The sequence below is a fragment of the Cucurbita maxima genome, unplaced genomic scaffold (genome assembly GCF_002738345.1).
Source record: "Cucurbita maxima cultivar Rimu unplaced genomic scaffold, Cmax_1.0 Cma_Scf00004, whole genome shotgun sequence".
Lineage (NCBI taxonomy): Eukaryota > Viridiplantae > Streptophyta > Magnoliopsida > Cucurbitales > Cucurbitaceae > Cucurbita > Cucurbita maxima.
In genome coordinates, this window is record NW_019272020.1 from 6,167,157 (window position 1) to 6,195,136 (window position 27,980).

General features: G+C 37.5%; 4 protein-coding genes across 8 annotated transcripts; 2 read left to right on the forward strand and 2 right to left on the reverse strand.

Moving 5' to 3' along the window:
- Window positions 1-3,950: 3,950 nt before the first annotated feature.
- On the forward strand, window positions 3,951-6,211 carry LOC111478329. Its single transcript, XM_023122532.1, has 3 exons — window positions 3,951-4,249; window positions 5,479-5,727; window positions 5,815-6,211. The coding sequence occupies exons 1-3, from the start codon at window positions 4,094-4,096 to the stop codon at window positions 5,914-5,916; spliced, it is 507 nt and encodes a 168-aa protein (XP_022978300.1). The 5' UTR covers window positions 3,951-4,093; the 3' UTR covers window positions 5,917-6,211.
- Window positions 6,212-6,240: 29 nt separating this feature from the next.
- LOC111478231 (protein PNS1-like) lies at window positions 6,241-8,081 on the reverse strand. Its single transcript, XM_023122399.1, has 3 exons — window positions 7,969-8,081; window positions 6,700-7,842; window positions 6,241-6,566 (listed from the first exon to the last, which is right to left on the reverse strand). Exons 1-3 carry the CDS (start codon window positions 8,053-8,055, stop codon window positions 6,429-6,431), a joined length of 1,368 nt encoding a protein of 455 aa, XP_022978167.1. The 5' UTR covers window positions 8,056-8,081; the 3' UTR covers window positions 6,241-6,428.
- Window positions 8,082-13,536: 5,455 nt separating this feature from the next.
- LOC111478255 (beta-glucuronosyltransferase GlcAT14A) lies at window positions 13,537-16,801 on the forward strand. Its single transcript, XM_023122434.1, has 4 exons — window positions 13,537-14,171; window positions 14,346-14,421; window positions 14,505-14,620; window positions 16,193-16,801. The coding sequence occupies exons 1-4, from the start codon at window positions 13,682-13,684 to the stop codon at window positions 16,714-16,716; spliced, it is 1,206 nt and encodes a 401-aa protein (XP_022978202.1). The 5' UTR covers window positions 13,537-13,681; the 3' UTR covers window positions 16,717-16,801.
- A 1,736-nt stretch (window positions 16,802-18,537) lies between these two features.
- LOC111478159 lies at window positions 18,538-26,127 on the reverse strand. 5 transcript variants are annotated; one of them, XM_023122298.1, is made up of 6 exons: window positions 25,772-26,127; window positions 25,132-25,380; window positions 24,478-24,939; window positions 22,488-24,438; window positions 21,290-22,392; window positions 18,538-20,900 (listed from the first exon to the last, which is right to left on the reverse strand). In XM_023122298.1, the coding sequence occupies exons 2-6, from the start codon at window positions 25,198-25,200 to the stop codon at window positions 18,897-18,899; spliced, it is 5,589 nt and encodes a 1,862-aa protein (XP_022978066.1). In that variant the 5' UTR covers window positions 25,201-25,380; window positions 25,772-26,127; the 3' UTR covers window positions 18,538-18,896. The 5 variants fall into 5 exon arrangements, with proteins under 5 accessions (XP_022978066.1, XP_022978067.1, XP_022978065.1 ...); XM_023122299.1 differs by having other exon boundaries at window positions 22,488-24,406; window positions 24,446-24,939; XM_023122297.1 differs by having other exon boundaries at window positions 18,538-19,120; window positions 19,151-20,900; window positions 22,488-24,939; window positions 25,772-26,126.
- Between the last annotated feature and the right edge of the window lie 1,853 nt (window positions 26,128-27,980).

Consider the following 27,980-nt stretch of genomic DNA (forward strand, 5'->3'; position numbering starts at 1 on the left):
AAAAAAAAAAAAAAAAAAAAAAAAAAAAAAAAAAAAAAAAAAAAAAAAAAAAAACCACCACAGAAGAGGGAGAAATCTCTCAGCTTCGTGAAAAAATTAAAAAAAGGACGAAAAAAAGACCTCGGAAACCACTACACAGAGGAGAGAGAAAGGTCCGTCGAAAAATCGCGAGAAGTCGGGTAAGGAAGACGAGTTCCATCGGATCCGGGTCGGACCTGAACCATAACCCGCAACCCAGTCCAACCTGCAGCGGTCACGACCCGAGACCTAAACTCACCTCGTTCCAACTCACTCAGCAGCCCACGCCTGCAACTCGAAAACGGACCCGCGCCCATTGTTAGATAAAACCTGGGTTTTTTCGGTTGTTCCTAATTTAGATTCACACGATTGCAGAATACCTCCGTTTGATCGTTTGACAAAACACGTTGAATGGATACCAAAGTTTTAGACAGAAATTTTGTAGGGAATGACACAAATTTATTTGGCCACTCTCGGGCGATTTGTAGGATAATTTATATTTAAATAGGAAATCTGTTCAGAATATGTAACTTTGAACGCAGTCAAAATTTTAGTCATTCTCTCTCTTTTATTTTAAGCATTTTATTTTTCTTCTAACAACCTCCAGTCGACGATTTCCTCTCACCGAATTTCTCTGGCTGATTATCGAAAAACAACACCCATCTGCAACCCGAGAACCCAATTCTAGCTCAGCCCACAATCCAGTAGGCCACATCTGCAGGCCCAAGTTTCCCTTGGCCCAGTTGAACCAACCTGCAACTCAGAAGTGAATCCACAACCCAAACCGCATCTGGACCCACGCCTCAACCCGACGCCGCTGCACAACGTGGCTCGCCCTGCTGCTGCCATGTGTTACCTTGTGGCGTGAGCAACCCTTCAGCTTGGACGGCACGACGGCGGCTCCAATGGCTAATCGGCTCGACTTTTAATTTTTCCCCCGATTTCCACCGATCCGATCCTTACGAACCTATTTTCTGCCCCGTTTAAGGTAATTGAAGCCATTTTAGAGCTTATTAGTTGGATTATTAATAAAAATGTGAAATACTAACGAAAGGTGACAATCGGTGCAATAGGAAGCGAACCCCGACAACCTTTGGAGCAACTTTCGAGCAACGAGATCTTGCGTTAATTAATTAGGGAGTACTTCGACTAAGGTCAACCGAGTAAGTAGTCTTACTAACGGATAGACTAGAATTTGTATGAGTTATGATTATGCATGAATTGTATCGTACAATGATATACGAGTATATGATGAAGTTTGAGTATATGATGATGTGATGATGTGCGTAATATATATAATTTGATGTATGACGTACTTGATATGCTTTATGCACTTTATGGCGATATGATGAGTATGATGATTGCATGACGTTTGTTTTATAGGTTATGTTTTTCATATTAAGCATGCTATATGATGATGAGTGTTATATTGCATCATGTCGATAGACCGACATATGACACAACCTTAAGAGCATGAAAATGATATTAATATAAATATCCAACGAGCATGTTACTTAATGTAACAAAGAGATGAAACTAGAAGTTTGTGTCAGAAGAGACGATAAGATGAAATTTAGAGCGAACTCATACATATTGTATGTTCATAAGCATAGGGATACTTCCCTAGAGACGATGAGTTCGGACGTGCACAGTATGATGATGATGGTGTTCATGGGAAACATGACACTATGGGGTTCTACTGGCCTTCGGACGTCGCAACAGATTAGTTTGACTAGAGAGGGTCTAGGGGGTGTGCAAGCCCCTGGAGATTCACACTTGCACGTGTGGATCATGTGTAGAGAAGTACTACACATCCTATTTGTCTAAGACTATAGGCCACCCCTAGAGAATAGAGATAGATCCTAAGAGCATGATTGCATGTGTTTGCATTTGCATGACCTCCTATAGTGAGACCACTTACTTAGTATTCTTCAAAACACTTAGGCTGTGTGCCACATCATTTTTCAAGTAAAGGCAAGGCGCATATGTACGGAAGACGGCGACATCGTGAGCAAAGACGGTAGCACGTGCATAGGGTAGACTCATATTTAAATTCCTAATCTTAGGTTTGAATATGTTGTTTTGCATTTCATCGTTTGAAATTATTTTGTATTTGATTTATTTTGTATTTGATTTTGTTTTCTCTAAATTTTAGTATTTGGTATTTAAATACGTAAAACCAGGACTGTGTTGGGATTTATGCCATAAAGCCTCATAACTAATTATTTAGTTTATAACAATAATTTTTATTATTTTATTTGTAATTTAATTATTATCCATGACATGAAAATTCAAGGTTATTAATGTAATCTTGAATAGTATGTAGTTAACATACAAAAGAATCGTGTTCAAGTAATAATCTAAAGAGTCTACAGTATATGAATAAGGTTAGGTGCCTTATCCTGGTAACACTATTGATATAGCCCACTTTGTAATCGTTACAAATGATTTGATCCAAGTCATTTATGTGGAGACATGTAAGTGGGGGTATCATATACAATGAGTTTGCATAAGACTGAACCAAGAAATATTTAATCTCTTTTTATAAATCTGTTAATTGAAAAGATTAATATTTCACATGATGATCATATGCGACTCGATCTTAATTTACATGGGTGAGAATGACTCTTTTAGCTGATCCAATATGTCTACCATTTTGGGGACTTGACCAAATAGGGAGTTGAGAACATAATATCATGAGATGGAATTCACTTCTTTCCATATAAGAAAAGTAATGAGTTGTTTTCTTAAGTACTGATTTCGGGACTTGAATAATGTGGTCATCCTCTCATTGGCCTGAGAGGGACTTTGTTTATGGTTGGATCATAAATAAATTGTTCATTAGAATTAGAGGATCAGTGATATTTAAGGCGAAAGATGTAATTACAGGGGTAAAATAGACTTTTGACCAGTTGTAATTATGAACAACTCGTGAAGGATCGACTTTGTTGTAATGGTTATATCAATGAACATAACTTGTCCTTGAGTGCATAAGAGTGCAACTCTAGATCTACAGTGGAGTGATATAATTAAGGAATGAAAATTGATAAATTAAAGAGTTTAATTAATTAATTTTGTATATAAAGTCTCCTTCCTCATAAGTCACGCTAAAAGATTTCATTTATTTGAAAGAAAATTTGAAGAGTTAAAAGAAAATAAATTTAATTTAAAATATCAAATTAATATTTAATATATTAAATATATTAAATAAATAAATAAAATATATTTAATGGAAAAGTTGAAATTAATATTTAATATATTAGATAGGTTAAACATAAATGTAGAAAAACAAATATGACAAATTAATATTTAATATATCAGATTAAAAAGAAAAATATATTTATTGTATTTTCATACCTTATATAAAAATTATTTTAAAATTTAAAATTCAAATTAATTAAATATATATTAACTTATCTTATCATATTTAAATATGATTTCTATACGATATTATATTTTAATATATTAAATATGCAAATATATTATTTGACAAATATTCTTTAAGAGTTCCTATAAATAGAATCTTCGAATTCAGCCCCTCTAGAAAATGAAATTACATTAGTAGAGAATCTTTGAAATTATTCTTTTCCAATTCCTTCACAGAAAATTTGAAGGGTTCAAATTGATATTTCGAAAGGCTCCCACAAGCCTGACCTTGTGTTCGAGTTATAGAAAGGAAGATCTAGTGGAAGGTTGGATTAAAAGTAGTAAGGTGGGTAATTTATTTAAAATCATATATGTGATATGTGCTATTTTGATTTTGCAAAATTGATCGTTTTGATATATTGGTGTGACATTATATTTACTCGTTAGACAAACCTACACCTTATGAGCTATGTTCAAATTTATCTGCAACGTTTGACTCTGACACAATTGATTTGTTAGCTAGATTATAACAATTATTGTATAATCGTTGTCACCTCTAGCACCAATTTGTCATCCGCAATTCGTTAAAAACGAGAGAAAAAAAACCATTATATTGGGGATTTCCTCGGGAATTTCATCGATTCGAGCTTCAATTTCCCTTACCGCTTTGGAGGCCAATTTCATCACAGATTTCTGCCATTCATACGCAATGGATTCATCTTCTTTAACCATCTCATCATCTTTCATTTTCCGTAATTCAGCGCAGAAATTACTTGCCATTAGAAAGATTCAAGACGGTTTGTGTTTCGAGAGGAACAAGTTCTCCAAGATCTTCGCGGTCTATCCCAATGGCTCTGCTTCTGGGGTTCGTACTTTTCAAATTGGTTATGTGATTCTGTTTGCTGTTTTATATTCAATGAACGAATATGGTCCTGCGTTCATTTAGTTTGAATCTATTGTTCAGTCATTTTTGTGCATTTGAAGGTATTTGGTTGTTTGGTGCATACATAGGATTATAAGCGACTTTTTTGAGCTATGCTTTTCTGCTAGAAGCTGAAAATTTTGGTTTAAAGTTAGTGCTATATTGTGTTGTTTTTTCTTTTCCTTCTTATGTTTGCATTCAGTTTAAACTTGACAAGGTTTAATGAGAAATGGTAAAGCATAAAACTCCCACATGTGAAAATGGCGGTCTCTTTATATAACTATTGTTTGTCTGATGGTCAAATCGCAGGCTCGGTCTCATATCTGTAAAAAGAACCATTTTATACTTTGGTATTATTCGTTCGTTAGTGTGAGATCCCACGTTGATTTGGGTGGAGAACGAAGCATTCTTTATAAGGATGTGGAAATCTCTCCCTAGTGAACACATTTTAAATACCTTGAGGGGAAGTTCGAAAGGGAAAGTCCAAAGAGGACAATATCTGCTAGTAGGGGTTTTGGGTCGTTACAAATGGTATCAGAGCTAGACACTGGGTGATGTGTCAGCGAGGAGGTTGAGCCCCGAAGAGGGTGCACACGAGCTGGTGTGCCAACAAGGGCCCTGGGTCCCGAAGGGGGTAGATTAGGAGAAGGGGGGGATCCCACATCGATTGGAGAAGGGAACAAGTGCCAGTGAAGATGCGGGACCCCTAAGTGGGGGTGGATTGTGAAATCCACATCGGTTGGAGAGGAGAACCAAACATTCTTTATAAGGGTGTGAAAACCTCTCCTTAGCATACACGTTTTAAAATCCTTGAATGCCGAAAGGGAAAGCCCAAGGAGGACAAAATCTCCTAGCGGTGGGCTTGAGCCATGTAACACGCCTTTTGCCTGCTGAATTGGCATAATTGATTGAAACTGGCAAGAGCATTTGTAATAAGTAAACAAGCATTTGTGATAAACCTCAGCAATCAATATTTAATGTCATTAGGTGTTGGCAATAGTAGCTAGACATCAAACATAAGCTCTGCTTTTCGCCTTTTCTGTCATATCCCGATCTACGTGTTCATGATTGTGTATTCAATCATATGCTTCTAAGGATATGATCTGCATTCATAGTTTGTGATTGCCATATAATTATGGTTTTGAGAATCTTGTCAAATTTTCTGGATGTAGCCGGGGGATTTTTCAGCTGCAGATGTTCACAGACAACGAAGTGCTTTTGAATCTTTATTTTGCTATGATAAGGCTATTCCGGAAGAAATAATTGAGATGCCTGTTGGAATATCTCTGGCAGAGAAAATGATTGGAGATAATCCCCGTTGCACTGATTGTCATGCTAAAGGTGCTGTTCTTTGCACAACTTGCTCCGGTTCGGGCTTGTATGTCGACTCGATATTGGAGAGCCAGGGAATCATTGTGAAAGTTCGTTGCCTCGGTAAAATCTGTATGTTTAGTTCTCAGATTACTTCTTGAAAAGTTTCTGTCCTAACTCTAATCATCTTCTTGTAGGTTGTGGTGGAACTGGTAATACCATGTGTTCAGAATGCGGCGGTCGTGGTCACCTGGGATCTAAATGAGTTCCAAAGACTCGTTTCGAACTTTTTGTCTTGAACCACCCCCAGCTGTAATATTGGGCATGGATTATGCAATGATGATGAGATATATTAATCTTGAAATTTAGTGAAGATTGATAGAGTTCATCTTTCATTTAAGCAGCTTGTCTTGCCATAGTTTGGAGCAATTATATCTGATTCAGTTCAACTTACTCCATAGTGTTCCTTTCCCTCAAGATTTGTACTTGTTAGTCAAACCGACACAAATTCTTTCTGAATTGACTACGAAATCAGAAATATATGAACTTCAAGGAAAGTTTTCACAAAGTACTGCATGAATCTCTTTGATTTTATTCTTGTTAGTAGTTATGAAGCTTTATTATGTGTTTGAAGAAAGAATCTACCATGAATTTTCCTCTAAGAACAAGATTTGCAGGGAAAAAGGAAGAAGCTTAAAGCTGGCATTGCTGTTTCAGTGGGTGAAGGCATTTTTTTTCTTATGCCAGTCTCTTACTGGAGCTTCAGGAATGGTTTAAATCTGCTTCACTTGTTTTCATGTTTCAGGGTTGATTAAACTTGCAACCTCCGCCGAAGTTCTCGAATCCGGTCTGGCACGGTGGAGTCGAACCGAGGATGCAGGGGATTGTCTGCATAAGCTACGTAGTAGGCAGACACACATGCTTGTGGCCACGCCATTCCGATTCGACACTGCAACAACAACAACAACCATGAACATTGTTATCCAGAAGTTAAATTCCTCTCAGGTATTACCATTAAATTCAGTTACAGTTTAGAACAGTTTAGAACAGTTCCCTCTAAAATATTTCAGCTCATTCATTACCACAAAATAGCCAATCAGGAAGGCGTAGATTGCTAATTCTGTTGCGTAGCTCTTATGTATTACAAGTGCCCAGATCCCACTTATAATGCTACAGATTGCACCACTCGAAACCCCGCAAAGAACGCAGAACGACACGGTGAGATCGGAGTCTATAACGATTTCCAAATCCACCTTCTCGAATGCCTCCCAGGTATCATATGAAGCTTGCACAATCCCTTTATTGTAAACTCCAACATGGACAAAACCCCACCTGTTTCCATGGTTTCTCAGCATTGAAGCTAATTCTGAGTAGCAGGGTGCACAAGAGAAAAGGAACTCATCCGAGTCTCCTGCCACCAACCTCATGGCACGGGCCGATCCGTGAATGAAGCTGATAAAAGGGATGATGGCTGAGCCAAGAGAAATAGTTCCAGCTGAATGCTTTATTATGTCGTAGAAAGCTGCTCGTATGTCCTTTTCCCGACCCCAAGCTAAATTAAAGTACTTTATGCGCGAGATTGTAACGTGCACTACGTTCTTGATAACCTGCAGAGTCCATGTTAGGCTCAACAGTATTGCTGCTATGAACAATGCCTTAAAACTCGACGTAATAGAAGTTGCTCCACCAATGCCGATGACCATGAAAGCTGCGTATAGAACGCCAATGACGATTGATCCAAAGACAAAGATTGGAGTGTTTGTAGGAGGGTACTTAGTAGAAAGTGATAGAAGTTGAATTGCATAATTCAACCGGTGATTGATCCAACAGACATAGACAGACACAATCAAGGAAGATACTATGAGGATAACTCCTGCTGCTAAACCGCCACGAGATCCGACAATGACAAAGAAAACACCAGAAGCAAGTGATAGCACAGGGCTAAACCAGAAGGCTGTCTTGAAGGCCATAGAAGGTGAACAGCCAGTGAAGGCCTGCCATGAAAAGGCAATGATTCCAGAGCTCCCAATAGAAGCCAACAATGGAGGGTACCATTCTTTGGGGTGAAAATGATGCGTTTTAGAAGCCGACCGAAGTCTGAGAACTGTCAAAACGATCACCAACACGGCTACCAGACATATATGAATCTTGAAAACTATGGTAGAAAGCCACCTGAAAATTCTCCATCCCACAGCAGGTTCGTTCGGATGGCTCGGTTCTTGAACCTACAACAACAGCCAATAAGATTCCTTCATATACATGTAAGTCAACGTCCATACACCAAAAATGGATCTGAATTTTCATGGATATGATAATGGAAATGCTTTCTTGATTGAGAAAGAGAGAGAAACCTGATTTGGTGTTGAAGATGAAACTCTTCTTTCTTGAGCTTGGTGGGAGTGGTTCTGTAACACACTTGGTGGCGTTCTGGTTTCCATAATTTCATTTCAGGGGGAAACCAGTTCCTAAAATCCACCAAGAACAGCACCAGTTTTTGCAGTAGTTGCTGTGTTCTTGAAGTTCTATGGATTGGTTGAAAAGCAAGTAATCTCCTTTGAAATCCTGGGCTCTCTGAGATTTGGATTTCTCAAGTCTTCTTAAACTAATCAGGTTTTGAATTCTCAAGATCTCTCTCTCTCTCTCTCTCTAGATATATACACATGTATGAGGAATTTCATAATTTTGGTCAAAGTAGGTGTGAGTTTCTGTTGTGCTGATGTGTCATGATGTCGTGGCAGCACGAGGGAACAGTGACGTGGATCAAAGGCTATCTTCCTTCTTATCCACGTATGTGAGATCTCCATCGGTTGGAGAGGGGAACGAAACATTCTTTATAAGGGTGTGAAAACCTCTAAAAACTGCGAGGCTGACGGTGATACGTATCGGGTTTACAACCTCTCTTGAACAAAAAAGGTCTCGGCTTTCTGTTATCCTTTTTCTTTTTCTTTTTGTGTTTCATTTTCTCAATGAACTCAAAGTTGAACAAGTTAGCTAAAACCTTTTTCTTTTCTTCTCTTCTCTTCTCTTCTCTTTAGTTATTTATTTAAGAATCCTATGTGTTTTTCAACCCTTTTGCTTTTTTTATACAAAGAACCAAATTACAGTTTTGCCCTTCCAAGTTCCAATAATCTAAAAGTTTTTCTTCATTGTTAATGATTATAAATGAATGATTGCTTTGCAAGTTAGAGACTTTGTCAACGTTTTTGTTTACTATATATACTTTTTTTTATATGAATTAGCTTCACAGATAAGATTGGAGGGACTGTGAGGGAGAAAGCATGACAGTCAAATCCACAAACGACATGTGGCAGCCAGGTTAGTCGAGTTAACGCAATCGCTTCTAAAGCTGGAAAGTTTCATGCTTTTCATGTCTTACTGTTAGACCTCTTCCCAAAAGCACAAAAATAAAGTAGGCAAATTGGTTAGGCTTGGTTTCGTTTTCCTAACCCGAAACGCGAAACCGAACAATTTAATAGTTATATTGTTTTGGAATTGATAAAGTTGTTTGAAATAAATGGAAATAACTTTATAAAATGAATTAGGTTCTTATGGCTTTTTTTTTTACCTTTATGAAAATATGCTTCTCCGAACTTTAGAATGTTAGAAACTCTCACGGAACAAATTTGAGTCGTAAATTAAAATGTCCTTAGCATTATACCTTTTAATCTAGAGTTACCCCAACTCCAATTATTAATCTAGCTTGGGTTTGATACGCTCGGACTCTTCCAATTATTAATCTAGCTTGGGTTTGATATGCTCGGACTCTTCCCTCTTAGATGTCAAATGGGTTCATAGATTAATCATACTATGATTTAAATACTTTTTTAGTTTGATTTTTTCAATTGACCTCTTAGTTTTAACTAGTTGAATGCATTTAAGGTTAGCAGGTACTTTTTAGCTAGTTTAGATTATTTGTTGCTCCGACTCTTCCTCTTAGTTTCAACTAGTTGGAAGCATTTAAGGTTAGTATAACTACTTTTTAGTTAGTTTAAATTATTTTATGTCAAATTAGGTGAGTCAATTATGATTATGGGGCTCTAGAATTAAATTTCAACGACTATTTGTAACCGCGCCCAAGTCCACATCCACTACTAACCAATATTGTTAGGCTTTCCCTTTTGGGCTTTTTTTCTAGTTTTTAAAATGCGTATGCTATAGAGAGGTTTCTACACCCTTACACGGAATACTTCATTCCCCTCTCCAACCAATGTGGGATCTCACAATCCATCTCCTTTGGGGGTCCAGTGTTCTCGTTGGCACACCGCTCGGTGTCTGGCTAGATTACCATTTATAACGGGCCAAAGCGAATAATATCTGCTAGAGGTGGATTTGAGCTGTTACAAATGTATCAGAGCTAGACACCGAGCGATATGCCAGCGAGGACTGGGGGGGGAGGTAGATTGTGAGATCCCACATTGGTTAAGAGGAGAACAAAGAATTCTTTATAAGGACGTGGAAACCTCTTCCTAGCAGACGCGCTTTAAAACCATGAGGCTGACAACGATATGTAACGGGCTAAAACGGACAATATCTACTAGCAGTGAGCTTGAGTTGTTACAAACCACTAAACTAACCAATTAAGTGACTCGACTATTGGCTTTGTTTGATGGATTGTATTATGTATGATGATGTTTGCCTCATAGCCCTTGCACGTGTCATATATATGCATGATATGTTAAGATATGTTATGTTGTTTGATGTTATACTATGTTATGTTATGCCATGTTATGACACGTTATGCTACGATAAGTTATGTCATATGATAAAACTATGTTATTTTATAGTTATGACATATATAAAGTTGTAGAATCTATAATTTATGATGCATAAACCTTCATAGATCATACCATAAAAACTATGACCGAACACCCTGAACCAATCGAACCAAAAAAATTATGATTAGATTCATTATTTAATAAGAGTTATTTGAGTTGAAAAAAATTACAACCCGAACAATTAGGTTATAAAGTTATTTGTGTAGAGTTTAAATAAATGAAAACTTTAATGGGTTTCTCTAAAATTATAGAGTTGAAACCGAACTCCGTTTAAAAATTAATTAATTTATATACGTGTTTAATTGATTAAATAATTATTGTTAAGGATATTTAATAATAAATTATAGTTTACCATATATATTATATTTGATATTTTATTACAAGCAAATATCTAATATTTGCCTTATTATCATAGGTATCTTTCCATTTATTGTTATTTCCATTTATTACTATTTCCATTTATTACTATTTCCATATCTTTGTAATTTATTTGATTATAAATAAGATAACTTTCACACCATTTAGGTGTGGTGGATTAATCAAACATTCACATGGAATCAGAGCCCTCTCGGTTTAACAACCCCGATCCTTTCTTTTCAATGGCTTTTGAATCCTCTAATCTTCTTCTCCACCACCCCTGCTGGTTTTGACGCCGCAGGGGCAGTCTTCATGGCTGTCGTAGTCGGAGCCGATTGATTACTCTTCGACTCCACCCTATTGACCTCCAAATCACCTTTCGTCATACTCTGTACATACAACCTCACCTTTTCCAACCAAATCGGTTTTCCCCTTGGCCAATATAGTATCTCTCATTTTCTTCCCAATCAACCTTCATCCTTCACATAAACCCTAACCTAAACCTATCAACCTTTTGTAGAGATTTACCTTCGGAATCTGGGTGCCGCACTGGCCTATTCGCCAACCAAGTTGCCGCCGCCCTTCCTGCCAAAATTGGCTTCTTCGCCCGATGAGGCGACTCTTCTGACTGCCCTTCTCGCCAAAATTGGCTCCTTCGCCCAATGTGGCGACTCTTCCGGCTTCAACATTGTCTTTGTCCCTTGCTCTAGGTTTCCCCTTCTACTTCTTGGGGTTAGAAATATTCTCACCAGAGCCAAGGCAGCATCGTCGCTAAGCGACAATCCCTCTTCATGGGTTAGACATATTCTCGCCGAAGCCAAGGCAGCATCGCCGCTGAGCGGCGATCCCTCTGCAATTTTTTATGGCCAAGAACCGGGTTGTTAGTATCTTCATGAAAAGTGTTTCTCAACCTCTTTGAATTTTTCAGATTCAAGCTTCACGTTCGTTTAAATCCAACGCTTAGCTTGCGGTGGGGTGTTAAGGATATTTAATAATAAATTATAGTTTACCATATATATTATATTTGATATTTTATTACAAGCAAATATCTAATATTTGCCTTATTATCATAGGTATCTTTCCATTTATTGTTATTTCCATTTATTACTATTTCCATATCTTTGTAATTTATTTGATTATAAATAAGATAACTTTCACACCATTTAGGTGTGGTGGATTAATCAAACATTCACAATTATCTATATAATACAACTACCATATGGTCTAGATTACACATCAACCATATTTAAATTCATAAATAGTTGATTTGTTACATTGACTTGTCCTTCCAATCATAATAATAAATCATTGGTTGACTAGGTGTGATCCATTTCTATAACTACCAATGAAAATGACCTAATTATAATGAATCTCGACTCTTACAAGCTTCACGTAAGTTGTTTGTTAAATGTCGAAAGTTTGAATAGAATAATTTTTGGATATGGGTTGATGAGTAACACTGAGCATTTGTTTGACAGGTTGATATATGCAAGAATGAAGCTCGACTTAGTCACCTTTACAAGTTTATTCCACGTGTTACGGAGTTACTCAGTCACAAACTATAAGAGTTCAAACTCACGGCTAATAAATACTATTTTCTTTGGGCTTTTTCTCAAGGTTTTTAAAACGCGTCTGCTAGGGAGATGTTTACACACTCTTGTAAAAAAAATACTTCGTTCCTCCCCATTAGATGTGAGATTTCACAATCTACTACCCCTTTGAGACCTAGCGTCCCCGCTGGCAGTGCCAATATAATTTTAGAAAAATTCATAAATCAACTAAATCTATAAAATTTTCATATAATTATAACCTAATTGTTTAAACATTTATTTATTTATTTATTTTTAAATAAATAAAAAATTAATTAAGGTTTATTACTCATTTTAAATATATATTTTAAAAAATTACTTCCAAATAATTAAATAAATAATAAAAATATAATTATGAAATTAAATAACAAAAATTTAATAAATGTACGGACGTATTTCAGAGAATGAGTGGATAAATGGAGTGATCCAACCCAAAATCTCTACATTGCCCTTTTAAACAAACTAATGAGGAGGAAATTCAGGCCCATTTTCGGAATTTAGATACTTGGGCCATCCATACCAATGGGGCCCATTATAAATCACCGACATAAATTAAATAACCACGTGGGAATCACGTGCTTTAATTCAATTCAAGCCTCGTATCGATAGAGATATATTCCTTACTTATAAATTCATGATCATTCCCTAAATTAGTCAATGTGGTACACTACTAGGAAGGAGAACGACTATTATATTTTACATAATGCTACTATAATGACGACTACTTCTAGCGGGTGCCCACCCTAGAGAGCTCCCAAAATATGCTCGTCCAAGAAGGAAAGAGGTCCAGCGGTATGCAAACTGACTGGTGGGATCATATTCACACGCGAGCCATGTGTAGGAAATGAATTACATATCCGAGCTAATCATTAGGATAGTGAAAATAGACGGTTATGATAAATCCTATCATTGCATTCACATGTTCCTGCATTATAACCTCGATAAAGGGTCACTTACGAAGTATTTTAAAAATACTCAAGCCTCGTGCTACTACATTTTTCAAGGTAATGTGCACCGGTAAGGCTGACAGAGACATCGCAACCTTGAGACCGTGACACATGTATATGATAGATTTGCATTTTCTTTTAAGTATATTTTTTTATTTATGGTAAGATTTATAATTAATATATTTAATACTAATTTTGTAATTTATTTGAATGGGTTTAAAAAAAGAGAACAAATTCCCTTCCCTTCCCTTACCTTCAAAGCAAGGAACCCCATATTCATCACACACTTCCAAACCCTTTTCCCCCATTTCTCCATTAATGCCTTCTTCGTCTTCTTCATTTTCTTTCTGAACTCAAAATTTTCTCGCACATTTTCTCACCCATTTTCTCGGGAAAATGAGTCTCAAGCTTCTCACAATCTCCTTCCTTCTAACATCCACTCTCCTCTCTTTTTTCTTCATCCAAACAAAATTAACCAAACCCATCGCCGCCATTACTCCCCCAATCAACTCCCTATACTCCCCCAAATCAAATCTCTCCTATCCAGTTTCCTTTGCATACCTGATCTCCGCCTCCGACGGCGATGCCAGGCGCCTCAAACGCCTCTTGTCTGCCATCTACCACCCCGGAAACCACTACCTCATCCACATGGATCAGGGAGCCTCCGCCTCACACCACCGCGAGATCGCCGAGTTCCTGACTCAGAATCCCGTTTTCCGACGAGTAGGGAATGTTTGGATGGTCGGAAAACCTAACTTGGTCACTTACAGAGGACCCACCATGCTTGCTACCACTCTGCATTCCATGGCGATTCTTTTGAGAACTTGCAAATGGGATTGGTTCATCAATTTGAGCGCCTCTGATTATCCCCTGCTTACTCAAGATGGTATGGTGAGTGAAATTTGATGTGGTTTTTGGTCGATTTCTTTAATGGGTTTTGTTGGAATTGGATGATTCGTTCATTTATAAATTCATTGATGTGGTTTTTGGTGGATTTCCTTTTTGGGTTTTGTTGGAATTGGATGATTTGTTCATATAAATTCATTGATGTGGTTTTCAGATCTGATTGATGCCTTCTCCGATTTGCCGAGAGATCTGAATTTCATTCAACATTCAAGCCGTCTGGGTTGGAAGCTGTAAGAATCCATTGTTTTCCCCAAATTTGATGATGTTCTTATTGTTTTGTTTACATTTTTTGGTTTGGAAATTGTGAATTCAGGAATAAAAGAGGGAAGCCTATCATGATAGATCCAGCGCTTTACAGCATGAACAAATCAGAGATTTGGTGGGTTATCAAGCAAAGGACTCTCCCCACTGCATTCAAGCTCTACACAGGTCTGTTAACTTTGATTCTTTCTGGATATAATTGTTAATTAGTGACCATGTGAGGGTTTTGAAGGATCCTAACTTTTAAATTAGGATTATCACGTGAGCTAGTTAAGTTATGATTTGCCTAGGGAATAGACATTCTTGTTTAAATAACTATGTTGCTTGCTTGATTCGATTCAATTTGAGCTTATGACCTCGATTAAGTAGTATTCTTATAAGGAAAGAAAGGTAAAGAAAAGGAAAACGTTGTTTTATGTGACACTCGAGTGAAGAGAAAGATGCACCTTCCTTTTTGGTGGGTACTAAGCACAGGAACTCATATCGAATTGAGTCGCATGAACTCTAGAAAAGAATGCACCTTCCTTTTCGGTGGCTCAATCACAACAACTCTGTAAGTTAAGTCTGTTGAAAAAGCGTGTGTTGGTTTGTGGGGATAGTCATTGTTCCCGTAAGTTAAACATGTTGAAAAAGCTTATGTTAGTTTGTCATGAGAGCATATTCTCACAGTGGACAATATCATACCATTGTAGAGATCCATGATTTTTAATATGGTATTAGAGTCATGCCCTTAACTTAGGCATGTCAATAGAATCCGCAAATATCGAACAAAGAAATTGCTAGCCTCGAAAGTGGAGTCAAAAGTGACTCAATTGTCGAACAAAGGGTGTACTTTGTTTGAGGGCTCTAGAGAAAGGAGTCGGGGAGGCTCTATAGTGTACTTTGTTTAAGGGGTGGATTGTTGGGAGGTAGTCCTACATTGGCTAATTTAGGGAATGATCCTGGGTTGAGGCATTTTGGGGAAGCCCAAAGCAAGGCCACGAGAGCTTATGCTCAAAGTGGACTATATCATACCAATGTGGAGACCCGTAAATTCTAACAGCATGTTGAAAAAGCCTGTGTTAGTTTGTGTGGGATATTACATTTTTACCCCTATTTAGCGAGTGAGTTTAGGATTCAATCGAACAAAATTAATTTTTTTTAAAAGAAGCGGTTCCCTAACCAAACCAAATAAAACGAAGTCGTTTGGTGTGGAATTGGAATGTCATTTTCCACTTTGATTTAAAGGTGATTTAGAAAATAGAGATATGGGTATTGGTAAAAGGGAGTTATCTATAGGAGTTTGGACATTCCATCACTCCGACCTACCATCCCGTTCCGATTTAATTACAAGTTTAGTCCCTAATTTTTATGAATATTACAAGTTTAGTCCTTGATTTTTAGTTATATTACAAATTTAGCCTTAAATTTTTAAAAAAATTTGATAAATCATTCCATAAATCTTTTTAAACTTTTAATTTTATATCTAATAAATATCTAACAAATTTAAATCTTTTAAAATATAAATTTACCATTTAAAATTATAATTTGGTGTCTCATATATAAATTTTAAAAAAGTACTAAATTTGGAAGTTGAAAGGCTAATTTTGTAATTTTAAAAATACTTATAATAATTTCTTAAACTGTTAATTGGTCAGTAAACAGTAGAAAATATATAAATTTGTGTTTTATAATATTTAATTACGTCTAATATTAAATATGTTAGGGATTTATTTAAAAAATTGATTTAATTACTGGCAGGTTCAGCATGGACAATACTATCAAGATCATTTGCAGAGTATTGCATTGTGGGTTGGGACAATCTTCCAAGAACTCTCCTCCTTTACTACACCAACTTCGTTTCCTCTCCGGAGGGATACTTCCAGACCCTAATCTGCAACTCCGATCACTACCGAAACACCACCGTCAACCACGATCTTCACTACATTGCTTGGGACACGCCTCCCCGCCAACACCCCCGCTATCTCGGCCTCCCACACTACAAGAAGATGCTCACCAGCAACCGCCCCTTTGCCCGAAAGTTCAAGGACAACGATCGCGTGTTGGACAAAATCGACCGCGACATCCTCAACAGACGTCATCGTGCCTTGTTTTCCTACGGCGGGTGGTGTTCCGGGAATAACCTGTTCGGGACTGGGTCTTGCTCGGGTTTTGAAGAAGAGAACTATGGTGTGTTGAAGCCTGGACAAGGGTCTAGGAGGTTGAAGACTTTGCTCAATAGGATTCTTTCTGTTAGGTACTTCAAGAAGATGCAATGCAGATAGATAAATACTATTCTTTGCTTCCCACTCCCACTACCACTCTTTTGTTTGACTTTATATAAAACAAATAACCATGTTTTTTGTTACCACTAAATTTGGTCTTACAATGTTAATGACAAGTTTAAGGTTCTTAATTTGTAATGGGTCCAAAACTAATTGGCTTTTAACACGAAACCTACACGATTATGCTACTTAACGGAAGAATTATGATTGTGAGTGACTTGGAAGGTCGTTAAAGTATGTGAGGTGCTCGGATAGCTGTAGATCATGTACATAGTGGAAAATGGATTGAGATTGAGGTAAGTGAACCTCTTAATGGATGCTATAAGCTAGATCGGAAGACTTGTCATTGTATGTTGGAATGTATGATATTATGTATGCATTGTGATGTGTATGATATGGGTTAGACCTCCCGGATGGCGATAGAGGTAAGTGAACCAGTTCCTTCGGAAATGGTAAGATCTTATGTACAAGAAGAAGGGGTTGATCCGTATCATCTTGACTGAGTTCTGATTACTCTATTTTTTTTTAATAATACGAATTGAGCTCTTTTCCTACCCGAATAGAACATGCTAAGCCAAATCTTCTTCATGTAAAACCTGCTTTATTTAGATCGGAAAAATCGTACGGTTGCACGTTATAAGCTAGATCGGAAGACTTGATATGAGTTATGACCATGAGATTCTAATAGAATTTTGATGTTGATGATGCATGTGTATGATTCATGTTATGATATGGTGATATAATATGGGTCATACTTTTAGGAATGGTAGTCCCGAAAGAAATGACAACATTAAATGAATAGTCATAATGGTATGTCACGAGTTGTATTAGATAATCGTATTTTATGAGACCTCATGCATATGTTTATGAGCCATAATATTAAAAGAATGTGAGGATGTGACGATATGACTCTGATGTTTTTCATGATGATATGACCATAACTATGTTTTTTACAAACTTAGTGGTGATATGCCCCTACATTTTAGTGGCGATATGGTCACGATTTGACAATATGGCCAACAAAAGAACGTTATGAAAGGAAAGTCTTCACATATAACATATTTGTATGTATTTGCATTTTTCGACCTCAACAATGATGCGTACCCGAGGGGGCTCAAAGATTACGAAATTGATACGAAAGAATTGGAGTCAAGACCGTGATTTAACGTTGATGCATTCTTCGTAACTCAAAGAGAATTTTATCGGCATCACAAGTTTAGAAAGAGAAAGAAGAAAAGATCGATTTTAGGGGTTTGAAGTTGTTAAAAGGTCACGCCACGTCTATTATATCAAATAGGTAAATGACCTGTCAAGGCTCATGAATTAAAAGTTTTCTTCAATGATTTAGAGGTTTTTACGATACAAAATTTAAATAGTTTTTAACGTTTAGGGAACAAATAGATACAAATCTAAAAGTTTAGAAATCAAAACGCATAAATTAAGTGATACTATTTCTTCCGTCTAAAATCTTGATTCATAAATTTAAGAAGGTACTTTGAAAGCAAACAGTATCATTGATACAATCTTTTCTTGTCTATTTCAATAATTGAATTGATCAAATATAATGTAAAAGATTTCCTGAGACAACAATCAAGCATCAAGAACACCCTGAATCTCAACCTAAAACCCAATGAATAAGAAGATAAGAAGAAGAAGACAATGATGAACAAAAACTAATCAAATGGGCAGATACGTCAAATCTAAATCGATCTAACATGCGAAACCGTAACGATTCTGGAATCGACTACAAGCTAATTCAACCAAGGCAAGAATCTGTACCCCAACAATTCAAAGAAAAAAAGAAACACTTCCTAATTCTTACCACAAAATCCACTGTCATAACACCAAACTCAAATAGAATCTTGAAAAACTAAAGTAATAATTGTCAATTCATCAATACACCAAAACTTTTACATACATGTTTATACAAAAAAGAAGAAAAAAAAAGAAAAAACCACATTTTCTCCCTCAAACTTCAACTCTTTTAAGGGGGGATAGGGATCGTAGGAACGTGCTCAATTGAAAGAAATCAAACCGCGACTCACTTTTCAAAAGATTGCAGAGTGGAAAAAGAATGTAATCAAACTGGAAAACCAAACCCAAATCCTGAAATGAAGAGGAAAAACACAAGAAAACTCCCATATGATTCTATTACTTGTACCTCTTATGATTACCACAGCTCAATCAGAATCACTTGAGCTTGAGCTGGAGCTGGAGCTAGATCCTGATTTTGATTTTCGAGACTTTGCCTTCTTGTCTTTGGTTTTGGAAGCAGATACATTGGAATCTACGGATTTTTCGTCAACTATATCTGCTGGTTTGTCGACGTTAGTCGTGTTCGATGGGACAGTCTCAATGTTGGAATCCGCTCCATATGGTTCTAATCCTCCCTCTGATGGATCATTTGACACTAATCCTCCCTCTGATGGATCATTTGACACGGAGCTCGTTGGAAGTTCGTTCAAGTTTTTCTCTGAGGCTTCCATCAAGGTAGCATGAATATCTCCTAGTGATTTTGCTTCAACAACTTCCAAATCTGAACTTGTTTCGGCTTTGGCTTCTTCTTTAACCTGGTTTTCGACCGTGCTGGGAAGGATGACATCCTCCACATCTACTGCTTCATGGAGTTGCCTAGAAGCTAAGTTGATATCATCTAGTGATCTTGCTTCAAGAATTGGTATATCTGATTTAGTTTCAGTGGGATTGGAACTAGAACCTGATTCACCTATGTTATTCTCTGAGAGTTGCATCGAAGCAACATGGATATCTCCCAAAGATCTTGCTTCGACGACTTCCAAATCTGAACTCTTTTCTGGAATGGCTTCTTCCGTAACTTGGCTTTTAACCGCACTGGGAAGAATGACGTCCTCCACGTCTACTCCTTCGTGAAGTTGCCTAAACGCTAAGTTGGTATCATCAAGTAATTTTGCTTCAAGCATTGGTATATCTGATTTTGTTTCTAAGTTGTTGGAACTAGAACTTGATTCACCAATGCTATTCTTTGATACTTGCGTCAAAGCATCATGAATATCTCCGAGAGAACTCACTTCCACAACCTCCAAATCCGAACTTGCTTCGGGATTGAGTTCATTAATCTGGCTTTCGATCGCACTGGGAAGAATGACATCCTCAACACTGACTCCTTCGTGAAGTTGCCTAAAAGCTAAGTTGATATCATCAAGAGATTTTGCTTCAAGCATTGGAATATCTGATTTAGCTTCTAAGTTCTTGGTGCTAGAACTTGATTCATCCATGTTATTCTTTGATACTTGCGTCAAAGCATCATGAATATCTCCGAGAGATCTCGCTTCCACAACCTCCAAATCCGAACTTGCTTCGGGATTGAGTTCATTAATCTGGCTTTCGATCGCACTGGGAAGAATGACATTCTCAACACCGACTCCTTCGTGAAGTTGCCTAAAAGCTAAGTTGATATCATCAAGAGATTTTGCTTCAAGCATTGGAATATCTGATTTAGCTTCTAAGTTCTTGGTGCTAGAACTTGATTCATCCATGTTATTCTTTGATACTTGCGTCAAAGCATCATGAATATCTCCGAGAGATCTCGCTTCCACAACCTCCAAATCCGAACTTGCTTCAGGATTGAGTTCATTAATCTGGCTTTCGCTTTCAATCGCACTGGGAAGAATGACATCCTCCACGTCTACTCCTTCGTGGAGTTGCCTAAAAGCTAAGTTGATATCATAAAGTGATTTCGCTTCAAGCATTGGTATATCTGATTTAGCTTCTGTCGGATTGGAATTAGAACCCAATTCAAATCTCTCTGCTTGAGCTTCCTCTGGGAGTACCTTTTCTTCAAGGATTGGTTCCCCAACCTTCTTCCCGCTGAAATCCCCAACTTCGTCCAATTCTACTAACAATCCTTCATCAATATCTGTTATTTCATTTACCTCTTCCCTAATCATCTTTTCCGAAAAACGAGAACCATGTGTTTCTGCTAGATAGTCCAAATGCTTCGATACCTCCTCACGATCCTCAGATACGACTAAATCAACAATATCATCTTTTGGATTCCTACCAGTATTAGGTGATCTAACTGGTGAACATGTGGACGAATCAGCTTCAACAGAAGATAAAGCTGTTGAAATGTCTTGATGAACTTTTGGTGTTACATTTTCAGAGATTACTTCAGCAGCAGAATCTATCGATAAAACGCCTTGTTCCTGCAAGATATCAGCTTGATACCATCATTTTACTTCACTAAATACATAATATGATCATCATAATCTTCTCTCATAAAGCCACAATCAATTCATTAAATAACATGATAAAAGAAATTTTCATACTCAGATCAGTTAAAAGGGAAATACAATGCTATGTTAGATCTTAGGAAAACTAGACCGCATGCAGATATGGTTATCCAAAGGCCACGACGACGAATGTAATAATTATTTATGGAGTTTAGTTAACATCTAATCCATGATGGACACTACATTATGATTTATGAGTACCTCTATGGATTGGATCTTTTCAAGATCATTGATGTCGTAGCAAGAAGAGAACCATCAACTCAAAAAAGTAAGCAAAAGATAACGAATCTAGCAGCACTGACCTCAACATCTTCACGGTTACCAAGAATAGGCTCGACCATTGACTTGTCTGACCAGGACTGCTCTAATTCAGTAACAGATGAAATAACTTCAGGAGCCATATTAGGAGTACTAGAACCTGAAGAAGCTATTTTTATCCCCAGGTCTTGCAGGGATTCACTCTCTGTGTGTGATTTAACACTTGAGAGCTCAACAATATCTTGTTCAGACCTAACAAATTCGTCCTCATTCATTGACCTCTCCTCAACTTGTTCCAATCCAGAAGGAAATGTTGAACTTACAGAAATCAAAACGGCTTCCTCCTCCACCACTGGAGGGTTTTTTTGTTCCTGTGGTCCAGGAATAGTTGCATTGGCAGTAATCAAATGATCAGACAAAGTAGCCAAAGAATCTGTCGTTTCAACGAGGTCATTGATGTCCTGAGCCGGGATTTCTGAACCGTGATTTGATGTAGAAGTAGTAGGTTGATCACTATGACAAATTACATCAGTTTGCAAAATTACTTCCTCCACAGAACTGCTGCCGGATGAACTTGATCTGCAGATTTTTGTTTGTTCAAGTTCAGAATTTTCTTTGTCATTTAATGTTTCATGAAACTCCACATGGTTTTCATTTGAAGATGACTCAATTTCTGCTGAAACATGGTTTATGGCAGAAGACAGTTGCTCCTCGGGTTCAGTGAAAGTCGGTCTACTACGAGAAGAGATCTGATCACTTGAAGGTGAAGAATTTAGATTCTCATCTTCAATTTTGTGAATATCTTCAATAATATTCTCCTCGTGGCTTGTCAACTGATCTTTATCTTCCACAACATCATTGACTATTCCTTTCTCGATCGATGCAATGTCTGAGAAGGATGGACCGGAATCTATTGGAACATGCTCAACTAAAAGTTCATGGGCCACGGTCAAGTTTTGAGCATCATAGTTGGTGCCATGTTTGGGAGACTCAACCTTCGTAATCTCGTGAACAATAACTTCTGGAACTTCCCTCGACTCTTGTTCATTTTTATCAACTATATGTAACTCTGAGGAGTCATCATGCGTATCTTCCAAACTCGAAGTAATGTCCTGTTCTATTTCAGATTGTACTTCAGATTCTTTACCTGAAAAGGGGCTAATTGTGTCAGTAAAAAGGGAAGAGCACATTGGTTTTTGTGTATATACATTAGAAAAAAAACAAGTGAATAAGAGAGCTCGCCTTCTGCTGAAGGGCTTGAGTCATAAACAGGCTCATTATGCTGATTGTCATCCAACACTTCACTAACAATCTTGAAGTCTGCATCTTTTTCAAAGGCAGTCGACATCGTTATGCTAGTAGTATCAATGCTAGATTCCTCTGGTTGCGGGCTATTCGGTTTCGCCTCATCTGTTTTGACTTCAATTGATGTTTCATTTACTTCTGATAATGAAGACAAGCTGGAATGGCTGCTGATATCTGTTTCAACTAATACATTTTTGGAGTGAATTTCACTGGCGTTAATCTCCACTGGGATATCTGCAGCTCCAATTTCAGATGATCCAGATTGGCTTTCAAAGTGACTCTCGGTCGATCCCAAAGTAATCTCAATCACTTCATGATGCACATGTCTGTTTTCTTGTACGTAATTTTCAGAGCCTATATCCTCCCATGGCCCATTTCCATGCTCAATAACACTGGCTATGGGGTCAAGGAAGGAAACTGCTGTTGTTTCCAGAAAAGAATGTGATTCATCAGGCTTCTTGTCATCCTGATCTGCAATGGAACTCATTGATTCAGTATCAGAAACACAACTCAGTTTTGATTCACTGGCTTCACTAAGTTGTCTTTCCAATGGAGAGTAGTTCGTTTCTTCTGCAGCTACTTTTTCAGGCATGAAATATGGTTTCCATCTAATATTTTGTTGCTCTAGCTTGGGAATAGAAAAGTTTGAGGGGCCCACACTGAAACTTTCATGTCTTCGGAACATATCTTTCTGTTGAGGTGGCAAAAATTCGTGTTCGAAATCATCACTCTTGAGATCCGGTTTTTCTTCATTTGGGTCATATGGAAGATCAAATGGATTACGTCTAGGCAACAAAATAGATGGAGCAGACCCAGGAATTGGTGGCAATCCCATATTATTGTATGAATCATAAGGGAGATCAAATGGGTTACGTCTGGTTGTCGATATGGGCGGTACATTACCAGGAAGATCAAAACCATCCAAGTCCAACAAATTCATCCCAGCCAACATTCTCAGGTTGTTCCTTGCTCTTCTCCTTGCAATGAGATTTTCCAAACGCTGATTCCTTTCAAGCTCTAAACTTCCCAAATCCATGAGATTCTTTTGGTCATCCTCAGTCCACTTGATAGCGGATTTGCTCTCATCTTCCTTCTCTTCCTGCATCCCCTCATCATCATCATCCTCATCATCCTCATCATCCTCGACAACACCGCATTCTTCTCCCTGGTTCTCAGCCTCATCATCTGACATCACACATTCACCATCACTTTTATGATACAGTTCTGAATCAGCATCTGATTCTTCATTTGACCCTTGAGCAGGTTGTGGAGTTTCGGAGTCCAAGAGAGGGTGCAACTCATCCAACAAAGGTATGATATCAGTCATTGAGGCATCAGGTGAGGAGCTTTCTGCTCTATCAGACTCAGAACGCAAAGAATTATAATCATTTTCAACATGATCATCTTTATCACTGAGAGATAAGCTCAGCTGATCTCCTTTATGGGCAAGTTCTATGGAGATGTTATGATCTTCTACTTCAAAAACCTCATTTCCCGTGCTTTCGGCAGCCAAAAGCTGGTTCTCTACAACATTTTCACCATCTGTTGTCAAACTTTTAACATCCAAATCCTTTTCATAAATTTCTCTCCTCTCCTCCAACTCTGAACTAGAGAATTCCCTCTCTGTTGCTGCCTTCTCAAGTTCACCCTTCTCAAACTCCTCAACACTGCCCTTCTCGAATTGAATTTCACGATTGTGCTCATTGATCACTGGAACAAGGCCAACAAAACCAGCATGCTCATCAAGCATGCTTGTCTTCCTCTCTTCTTCAGAACCCCTTTCCACGTAAGAATTTCCTACTTGATTTCCTTCAAATCTCTCACCAGTAAAACTATTATCCTCCTTAGCAACAAATCTCTCAACAGTAAAACTATCATCCTCCTTAGCCTCAAATCTCTCAACAGTAAAACTATCATCCTCCTTAGCAACAACAGTAGCATTGTCCAAAATCTCCGATCCAAAAAAAGCTACATCACGAGAAACCTTCTCCTCCGTTTCGATTTCAGGTATATTGGGTTGCCCAAAACTCAGAAGGGTTCCAAGCAGAGCAGCCGTGCAAATCAAAACAGGGGACGCGGACACCAAAAGGGAAAACAGAAAAGGACATGATCTATAAAGGAGAATCAACACACAGAGTAGGGCAAAGAGATATGGATAATTACGAACTGATCTGTAGCAAGTTCTCATAGATATGACTGCAAATTTCTTAAGATCAAAAACTATTTTCATGGCCGATCCCATATATCTCCCCCCCTTCCCAGACATTTCCATCCTTCTTTGTGAAATATCAACTGGGTTTTTCCAACCAAATGAAGATTCCAACTTGTATGCGTCGTCGACAGGAAGCTTATCAACAATTGGACCCATCAACCTTTCGAGTTCATTCATCTGAAAAGAGAACACTATAATTAAACCTCATGAATTATTATCAGAAAAATAAATATATTACCTGACATTCCTGTTGAAATCACTTTTAGGCTTATGCCACATTGCACCCAATACCAAGTTGGGAAAATAAGAGAGGATCCAAATTTTCTCGTTCTATTAAAATATTTTAACAAATTAAACTTGCAACCTCACCTTGGCCTGCCGTTCATCAGGGGACAAATCCTTTTCTGTCGCATCACCTCTCGACTTTCTAGCAGACATCTTTCAGAATTCAAGAGAGTTGAACAGAACTAATTACTTTAGTAGATACAGATTAACCGTTTGGATGCTTTCCAGATGATCTTGAACAAGAAACGATATAATTGTTAGGTGCTTCACCATATGGTCTGATAATCTTTGGACGCTCGGACTAAATGAGGCGCACGATCATTCATTATTCACCTTCAAAAGAAATCGACTAGCTCAATCAAAGCGACACATTACAGGTCAACCATTTCTCGTCACCTAATTAGTTTATCTTCTTTTGGCATTGCCTACATTTGCTACAGTTATTACGACGCATTCAAAGAGAAACCAACCAAACATAGAAAGCTACAACCAAATTGCAAAGCTGAAGCCATGGCCAAACAACATAAACTTCTTTATGGTTGTAATTTATCTCATAATCCAACTCCCCTAGAATTGTAAATTTCAGGCATTCTCATAAATTAAAAAAAAAAAAAAAAAACAGATTGAAAAACAGAGAAATCATCACGAGATGCAATCGCACGATTCAGAGAATATAAATTAAGAACAGAACAAAGATAACAATCGGAAAACAATGAATGTCTACCTCGCCTTTCAAATCGTATCGAAACAACCCTCCTACGATCGACCGCAATAAAATCAAATCAAAGGAGGGGATTGAACGAACTCCAAATCCAGCAAACAGGCAACGAAGCGAGCACAGCGAGAAACTCGAGGATTGCTCGCCATTTTTCCCGAGCTTGATACCGCGCTTGATCGGATCAAAATTTTACTATTTCAGAGAAAGATCGGGAGAGAGATAGAAATTGTATTTGCCAGATTACGCGAAAAACACAAAATTAACAAAGTGACACAAACACCAATACTTCAAGAACTAGAAAAACAAATACACAAAACCAAACTAAAAACCAGTATAACAAACAAGGAAACCCCCAATTCTGAAATCAAACGAAAAACTACGATCAACCCAATACCTAAAACGAGGAATCGAAGAAACAAACCGAAATTTAACGCTGCCAAACCGGATTCTGAATATGGGCAATTTGCGTATGAATAAAAAAAAAAAAAAAAAAAGAACAGATTAGAGAGAGAAATGTAGGTGAGATTAGGAAGAACAGAGACAAGATAACAGTTGGGGAAGAAAGAATTGTGGGATGGGAATCATGCGTTCAATGTGGAATGTGCTATGGCTATGGCTATGGCCCTCTGCTTTTGCCGCTTTTTCTTTCGAGGGGATTTGTCAGCAATGCCAACTCCTCCGTCAGATTACAAAAAGAGAGACAAATGATATCATTTGTATATTTGGCACTTTCTTCTTCTATCCATTGTTCATTGTTTATTATATGATCCAAACGGAATCAATACAATATATTTTAATGAAGATATGAAGAAAATGTTGTTGAAATTATATTTCAATTCATGTCACGTTGAAGAAGAATAAAGTTTCATTGTTATAAATTTTGGATGAATTACAATTTAAAGTTATTCTATTTCATTAATATATTTTAAGATTTTTTATTTACTTTAGGTTACAATTACCTAATGTTATGACTCTTGGAATGTCTCTAATAGTTTTATTTTTAGGCTATATAAAATCATGTATGTTGTATTTGTAAGTAGACTTGAAAAATATAATAAAATGAGCATTTGTGATTTCTTTAGTCAATGACTAAGTTTCTTTGCAATTCTATGTAGTTTAAGTTACATGTAGCATCATTCAAGCTCGACATGATCAATCTTGCTTGTGGAGTGATTCGAATCTCAAATAAGTGTTCTTGCCTTAAGATATTTGATCAACAAGAATCATTCAAGTTAGACATGATTGATTTTGCTTGTGGAATGATTCGAATCTCAAACAATATTCTTGCTTTGAGATATTCGATCAACAAAGTAATCCAAATCTTACTCCCCCTTGTAGTGATTTCCACTTATCAAGATCTTTCTCCTTCATCCCGAGGTTCTGGGTGGCTCTTTAGGTCTCAAGGGCAGTTAGCCGGCTTTGATAGGGACTCTAGTTTCCAATTTCGCAGTTCCTGACTCCTCGAGTTTGTCATGATCCAGGGCTAAAGGGTCTCACCCTCTAATTCTCCCTCACGATTCCATTGAATGCAACATCTAAAGGGTCGTCTATCTGGACCTAACCCAATCACTATTTATGCACACCCTAAGTTTAGATCAACCCTAACGATTATTATTTATAGGAAAAGTTCACCCAATCATTCACCTGGAGTTAACATACATCTAACCATGTATACAGTCACAGAAGCTCAACGGGGCGATAACATTCATCAAGCACTCGAAGCGTAGATGCACAAATATCTCATCCACCGACATACCATGATTACGAACAAGTAGTAAAGTATTCAGGAAGGCATACAAAATCTAGGCATAAAGTTCCATCAATTAGCAAGTCCATTAACCCCATAAGCATAAGATATCCCGAGTCTAGCCCACCTAGGATTAAGTTTTGCTAGCTTGGCATCACCAAGCGCATCCTACGAGTATTACTTCTTAATTCTGTGTGGTTACTTACAGGATTGTCGCGTGCCTTCCCAAGTGCAGTTTACTTGCCGAAAAAAGTCAACAAAATCTTCGGAAAACCCTTGGAGAAACCTATTTCAAATAAAAATAGGGTTATTATTGAAATCGGGACGAAAAACAGGTAAACGGGAGGTCAAAAATCGGGATGGTTGTATGCATGATCGATTATACATTAACTCTAGGTAAATGTGTAATTCCCCTTAGAGGGGAATAGTAGTAGAACAACCTAAGACTAGTGTGCATGAGTTAGTTTG